The following is an 8,000-nucleotide window of genomic DNA, read 5'->3' on the forward strand; positions in this document are numbered from 1 at the left end:
GCAGAATCTCTGGCAAGCAACAACCTTGACAGAAAAGACAGCACCTCTCCAGCTGACTGTTTCCACGGGGTTTGAGCCATTAGAACAAACCCAAAATAATAGAAATATCACATTTTCTGCTGAGCATGAATTTCTGTATCGCTACTAAACCACTCCACAAAAATACCCAGCTGCATTTTGACCGGCTGAAGCTCCTTCCCTCAGAGGTTACTAAAGACAACAACCTTGACAGAAAAGACAGCACCTCTCCAGCTGACTGTTTCCACGGGGTTTGAGCCATTAGAACAAACCCAAAATAATAGAAATATCACATTTTCTGCTGAGCATGAATTTCTGTATCGCTACTAAACCACTCCACAAAAATACCCAGCTGCATTTTGACCGGCTGAAGCTCCTTCCCTCAGAGGTTACTAAAGACCAAATCCTACCAGAACTTATATACTCAAACACAGCACAAATGAGTCATTACAGTCCTAAAAATAACAACGGAGAAACTTCCAAGTAAAACGTTGCCTAATTAACCATGAATACTGACAAGTACGAGGGAGAAAAAAAAAAGTAATCCCTGACTTGTTGTGGAGTTTTGAAAGCAAATTTATTACTACTTTCTTCATGGATGCACTCGAGTTATATAGGGAGAATATTTCCATTTCCATCCTACCTTATTGCAAAACCACCTGGAAACAACAGAATATATACCTTTGGTGGGTATATAGAATTTATATATCATTGCAAAGTAAAGCTGAATAACTTTTAACAAGACAGGAGAGATTGGAAATGAAATTACTTTTCATGCCTTCTCTGCATTTGGGACTATCCATAATATATCCTCAAACCAGTCATGCTATTCAGATTACTTTTGTGCTTTTAACAAAGATGGCAGAAATCTAAGGCACTGAGTTTTCTACAAAATCCTCCTGCACACAGTTTTTGGGCAGCTCTAGCATTAAAACCTACATGTCTGTAATTTTTCTACAAACTGGTAAATCCAATCTGTGTCTCTGTGGTTTGCATTTCAAACTGCAATTTAGACAGACTGCTCAGAAGCCAAGGTAAGATTCACTTTCATCTCCTTCTCAACCCTTAGATAAATGGCTTTGTGACAAGACAATGAAACTTTAGCCACATTTTGTTCTGAAGCTCTGCAGATCTTGCTGTAACATTTTACACATTTAATTTAACCTTTGGATTTAACATAGGACTCTCCTTTTTCCCCTCCAAGCCAGCTGGCTCCCTCATCCTAAAAGAAAGGAGAAGGCATTCTTGGACTAAACAGTCCTATTATTTCTGTGTGTGCTGGTTTGCTTTTTCTGGCTTTGTCAGTTTGTCTTAATCTTGCAACACTTACTCCACCAATCCTGTAGCTTTACTAAACAAATTTGAACCTTGCTGACCTGCAGGAAACCCCTGACACATGCCTGAGCATAGACTGGATTCAAAGACAGACACACTTTCAGTTCTCCAAGATCCTTAACCTCACAAGATTTGGATCAAGTCACTTAAAAATCACTTTGCTTCAAAACCAAAGAAACAGTTGGGCCTACCTGTGGCCTAATTCCCTAAATGCTTTATGGGGACAATGCCAAAGTCATCTGAGACCTTCTGGAACTTTTCCCCCTGTAATCTTTTCCAAATTCCCATATTGGTGACAACTCCTACTGAATGGAATGAGTCAGATACAGCTGCTTTTGATCAAGGACTGATCTGCCATATTCCTTCCCTGGTAACACCACTGACCTCAAGAGGAATTACACCAGGAATGGATCAGCTCCAAAGCCACACCAATCTTTGCTATGAATTTGGGAAAACCTCATGAGTAGAGCACCATTTATCACATAAACCTGAGAATCAAAATGCCCCTCCCTATTTTATAAGAGAAAATGAGATTTAATAGCTAAATTAGGCATTTTAAGGCTGAGACACAAATCAATAAAAAATTCTAATTTTAAGTCTGCTATGGCTTATTTAGCCTCTTTGTTGTTGACAAGCAATGCAAATTCACCTTTCTTTGTGCTTTTGATGAAAAGTAAATGACATGACATACCATGAGTTTCATTGTCTGAACAATCAAGCACTCCAGAACACAATGGCAGCACTACTAATTATTCCTCCTTTTGCTAATTTAGAGCCTAACCTTAACATCATTTTGCAATACCATTTTTTACTGAAGGGAATTGTTCCTTAGTTGAATTCCTCTCCAACATGCTGGCACAAATTGTCTTTGCACGGAAACTGTACTTCTGCCTTTGTGATCCAACACTCTTGAAAGGTTTTAACTAATTCATTACAGTCATGGAGAATGATGTAGAAATAGTAGATTTTTTTTCCCCAAGCTCCATTTCAGAATAGAAACACCATTAATTTAAAAGGCACATTTTTGAAAGAGAATCCCTTATCGCTTCTAACCACAACCAGCACCCAGGAACAATGTGAACTCAAGAGACATCTCCCTTCTTTTTTTTTAGCATGTTTTCTGCTACTATTCTCATTTTAAAAAGTGAATTCAAACATTTCACATCACAGCAACAGACAGAGACTTTTAGCACAGGGAATCCACGAGGAGTGCAGAACTACAGCAACCACCAGAGTTTGGAGGCACAAGGTTGCCCTTCTGTTTGAGCAGCAACAGATTAAAACCCACTGCAAAGTCCCAGTTTCCCACTGGAGGAGAAACCAGTATAAGGCATTCAGAATAGTTTTACATGCAATGCATTAATTTACAAACCCAGCAGTTTTAAACAGAGATATCCCAAATTACACACACAAAAAAAAAAATCTACTTGCAGAACCACTAAAGCAATTCAAAGAATCTGATAGTTTGATCCTTATTTTCATTGGATACTATTTAGTCAATTCATTTTTCTATTTCTCTAATGGAAAATATTTCTACTAAAGCGGATATATTGAGTCAGACCCTGGAGGAGGGAAGGTGGCTGGAAGGAAAGTTTGTTTCTAGAAGGTTTCTATAATCTGACTAGGAATCCAGTAAAAGACTGAAGGAAGGGACCTATGGAGGTTACCTAGCCCAACCTTCTGCTCAAAGCAAGATGATCACCAACAGATCAGATCCGCTGCAGCTCTGCCCAGACAAATCCTCTACACTCCCCTGGCATGGAGAAAGCTCACCAGCCTTGGGTGACATGTCCCAGTGCTGCACCAACCTCCTGGTGGACAGACATTTGCTCGTGTCCACTGTAAGCCACTCAAACTGTAACGTGGCCATTGGTTCTTGTTAAATATCATCTGGCACCACTGACAGGAGTTTGGCTCCATTCTCTGTAACTACCCTCTACGTAGCTGTACACCAGAGTGAGAGCATCCCCCAGCTTGCCTTTCACTAGACCTAGTATGTCCACTTTCCTCAGCTGCAATTTGTAGGTCCCCTGAACAATTCTTCACCCCTCTGACAGATCCCATCCAGCTTCCCTGTACCTCTGTTGATCTAGAGGGCTCAAAACTGGACACAGTATTCCAGTTGTGCTGATGTTGAGATGGATAACAACTTGTCTCTACCTGGCCATGGCCTCCAAAGGTAGTGCATTATGTGGTTCACCTTACTGTCAGCGAGAGCACACTTTGGCTCACAGCCACTTGGCATTGACTGTAGACCTCCTAAGTCTGTGTAACATCCTTGGCCAGCAGAAGAGTGCCAAGACCTTGCTGGCAGACAGCACACCTCACAGCCATGCTGAGGCTGTCCTTGGTGGCCTCAGGAAAGACATATGAGGTGCAAGACCAGGTGAGGACAGAAAAATATACCATTTTGTTCAAGCCAAGTCACTCAGGTGTGTCAGCAAATGTAGACAGAGGTTTTTGGTACAGAACCCCTCACTCATTTCTGGCCAGTGAGAAAGAGATCCAGTTAGAAACCTCAAGCATTTAAACCTTACATGAGACATTTTGGCATAACTCCATTTCTTGGAGGAAAAAAAAGCTTTAAACATTTGAGTTTGTTCTGATAAGATAAAAAATAACTCTGAATATACAGAAGTTGCTGCTAAATCAAGTTGTTCTCCTATGGACAGTATGCCTCCATGCAATTTGAATAGATAATTTTTAAAGGGCCAATGTGTGTGCATACACTTTTGATGTTGAAAAACCCATTAAAGCATGAAATCTGCAGATCCTTCAACAAACGAATAATTGTATGCACAGGCTGTCCACATACAGTAGCACTTCCATGGCAATAGCTCCAGTGTTTTTCATACCACACATTTTTAGACTATTTAAGCCTTGGTGTTGTGATAATGGCAGAGTTTCCAGACAGCAGCAATGTACTTTGTGAAACAATTTCAAGTGGAACCTTCAAACCAGTGGATTTATAGATTCAGAGCCAGCATGGCTCAGGTGAGCAGTGCATTGGCAGGGGCTTATCTCTTCAAAGAACTAGAGCACACAATCATACCAATTTACATTAGTAAGAGAGAATTCCTCAAGGAAGAGCAATTATGCCATTTAGTACACAAAATTCTCCTGAAGATTTCAGTATTTTCTCTTGGGCATACCTCTTTTCTCTAGCTGGAATTTACCGCACGACCTAGTTTTCCTTTCAGAGATGACTAGTCACACACACACAAAGCCCAAAAACTCTCTAGGAAACACACAGCTACACAAAGCAAATGAAGGTATAAAGGGAACAAATGCCAAGCAGATGAAAAAGGACAGAGCCACCTTACACCCACCTTTCAGAACTGGAGCAGACCAAGAGCATATCAAGAAGAGAGTTGAATATGCTCTCCTTACTCCCAACACTTCTCTTCCTTGAGATGCCCCCAATACCTGCAGCATTTTGGTATGCCCTCTGTTGTAGGCTGGGAACTCTTTGCTGCGCCTATTAGCACAGGAGCTAGCAAAAGCACATCCTGATCTGGTACTAAACCTCAGGATTCAGTCCTAGCAAGAGCCACGAAATGGTCAAGCTTAGAGAGACCCATCGTAGAACACCAAGAGGCATGGATGGGCTGACATTCCTAGAGCTCACAGCATATATTTCCAAACACAGGATTTGTAGAAAATAATTTTTATCCTGGTGCCAAATGCCTTCTGAAACTCTGAGATGCTTGCTGTTCTGAAAGTGTACTGAAAAAATAACCATTTCACAAAACAGCCAATTGCAAAAGCAAAAAAAAAAAAAAAAAGCCTCCTCTTTTCCCCCACCCTCATCTTTAAACAACTGCATGCTCTACCCACCCTCAATTGTAAATTGTAGACATGCAAGATCACAGGACAGATTCTTGGCAGCACAGCAACACTATATTTACTTCAAATACTTTAGAATTGGGAGGCAAAAACAAGCAGTTGTATGAACTACTGCATTTACTGTTTTTTTGCAGACGAAACACTGTTTTCCTCACCTTTCTTTCTCCACCATGGCCCTTCCTGGATAGAGTATGACAGTTCTTTAAACTCAATATTCACAGCTGGTCTGCGGGGTAGGTAGGAGAAACGATGAGCTTCTGTCAGAGCATTGTCCAGTTTTTTTAAGTGTCCATTCATCAGTCGAATGTCTTGGTTATCTGTGCCATTTGAGACCACTTCGTCCACTGAGACACACACCGACTTTGGCTCAGCCATGGTACAAGCAGAACCACTGCCGTTCTACAGGGAAAAAAGACAATGGAGATAGTTTCCAGATTTTTGTTTAGGAACACAATTCAAAACCTTCTGCATTGGAAGAGTTATTATTTAAATAATATGAGAATCCAGCACAGGAACACTCTGAAAGGTGAAAGAGGAATAAAATAAAACAGTCTTTTGTTTGTTCTGCCTGAGCCTTGACAGAAGAGGTAAAAGAGCTCTTGCAGCACACAGTTCCTTTAGCACTGGTTTCCCTTTTAGCTCACAGTTCCTTTAGCACTAGTTTCCCTTTTAGCTCTTGCACCAGATTAATACATTTATAAGTGCAGTCCCCATTGTGTTTGGTTTCTCATGCGCTCAAAGAATTTGGTTCTAGTTACTCTGATTCCATGGCTCGTGTTGGGACAGAGCTGGAGGGGGAAGGGAGCTGGCTGAACGATTACTTGTGCAGACATTTCAAAAAACAGCCACTCAAAAAGTCTAAGAGCTCTTATTCCTCTGGAGCCTATGCTTCTGTAAATGTGCAATTGTACAAGTCGGATTTCTGCAAAGTTTTAAATGTACTGGTTTAGGCCTCATTTGCTCCTGCACTGATAGTTCTGAAGACTTTGCAAGTTGGAAAAGTACAGCTCCTTGTCTAGAGGTCTAGACCCAAAATCCTTGTGCTATCCTGGCTTGATAGTGATCCCTAATGGAGATCTTATCAGCTACATAAACATATTAAACCCTGGCCCAGCACTTGCACCACTGACACTGTAAGGTCATCGTTCTGTGCTCACAGCCATATCACTTGCTTTGCCCAGCACAGCACTCAGTGCAATTCCACTTGGCATTTTTTTGACTGAATCTCTTTCTCCTCCTCTCCTGACCATGACCACACCCTTCCACCTGCCTTTCTCTTCTCTTGTACTGTAGTCACAAAATCTGAGCATTTTCCATTCCTTTTACCTGCAGGTGTACCTTGCACCAATAGCAACAGAACATGTACAAAGTCATAAGAAAAAAACCCATGAATTTTCTTCAGCTAAACAGAATTTTGAACAGTACAGAAGCTGTTGGTCTCGTCTGTTTGGAATATGTCATAAGCAGGGTCCAACATCTGCACAGCTGTCTTAGAAAATACAGTATGTTTAATGCAGATCTATATGGGAAAAGAGTTCTGTGGCTGTTTTATGTGCCAGGGTTTCCAAGCTGACACATCTGTCCAACAATCTACATGTCCCCAAAGGTATCTCTTGGAAAGCATGTGCTGCACAACTTTCTAAGGCATTGGTGTTGAACACCTCCAACAAAGCTGTACATCCTGCCACTGTTTCCCTCTCTTTGTCCTCCAATGCAACTAAAAAGTCACATTGCCTCCTCTTCACTGTGCCACTTCCATCCTCTCTCTTGTGGTTACTGGTCTTCCCATTTATGTTGTAAGAGCAGTGCAGCTCAGATAAGTCACTTGCTATGAATGCTGATAAAAGAACATCCAAAAAAAAAAAAGCCCCCAAACTGTCCTACATAATGTCCCACACTGATAAAAAAAATGTAGCCCTACATAACCACTCTGTACCTAGCGTCTTCTCATTCTTCATGAGCAAGCCCCAAGTTCTGGATGTAAAAATCAGAACTGCTTACTGCATTTTCTCAGGAGAGAGATTTTAATCATGCTCTCACCTTACTCAGAGGTCAGGTATCCAGTAACACTTACTCTCAATTTCTTAAATAGTTGACTGCAATGGTATGTAATTTGAACATAACAAGAGTAATGTGAAACATCTTAGAACTGAAAAATTAAAGCTGGGGAACCTCCTTCTTTCCTAAAAACTAAGAGAAGGTGAGTTAACAATACTCTTCCCTGACTGTTTCCAAGGCTTGGCTTTGGCACTCACAAGCTGTTTGGTTCAGAGGAACCACTGAGCACTTTCACACATCAGAGAGAAGATCCAAAAAATAACTCTCAATGAACAGGTCACCTTGATTATTCAGGTGACAGTCAGAGCTTCTCCAGTTTAGATCAATTCAAAAAGAAACATCCTTTGGACCAGATCCTTGTTTCTGCCTACTTAATCATCCAGGAGTATGAAGCCAGAGACATTTGGTCCTGGGACATTAAACAATTTCAATCACCCGGGGGACTGAAACGCCTGTTTTTGCAGAGGGTGGTGGAGCCTGGCCAGCCCTCGGTCACACACCTGACTCCTCCAGGGACCACCTGCTATGGGTGATGATCCCCCGAGCACCTGGAGCGGCTGAAATGACTCCTGGTCGTGGCATCACCTTCGCTTGCCAAGAGAACGGCAACTCCCGCGGCCACGACAGCCACGAACTTACCCGACCCCTGTGCTAGGAACCCTCGGGCACACCTGAACGCAACCCAAACACCTGCTGACCTCTCTGCTCTCCGCTGGGAGCCACAGCCCCGCGCCCCGACCCCC

The 8,000-nt window shown here is 42.0% G+C and overlaps 1 protein-coding gene across 3 annotated transcripts in view; it reads right to left on the bottom strand.

Moving 5' to 3' along the window:
• The window catches only part of ABCG1 (ATP-binding cassette, sub-family G (WHITE), member 1), a 47,987-nt gene extending 42,394 nt beyond the window's left edge, over positions 1 to 5,593 (bottom strand). For all 3 annotated transcript variants that reach the window (XM_009071412.1, XM_009071411.1, XM_009071410.1), the window contains exon 1: positions 5,355 to 5,593. In XM_009071412.1, the coding sequence (XP_009069660.1) occupies positions 5,355 to 5,574 (220 nt within the window). In that variant the 5' untranslated portion in view covers positions 5,575 to 5,593. The remainder of the gene's footprint in view (positions 1 to 5,354) is intronic.
• Between the last annotated feature and the right edge of the window lie 2,407 nt (positions 5,594 to 8,000).

This window comes from Acanthisitta chloris, unplaced genomic scaffold (genome assembly GCF_000695815.1).
Source record: "Acanthisitta chloris isolate BGI_N310 unplaced genomic scaffold, ASM69581v1 scaffold17563, whole genome shotgun sequence".
Taxonomy (NCBI): domain Eukaryota; kingdom Metazoa; phylum Chordata; class Aves; order Passeriformes; family Acanthisittidae; genus Acanthisitta; species Acanthisitta chloris.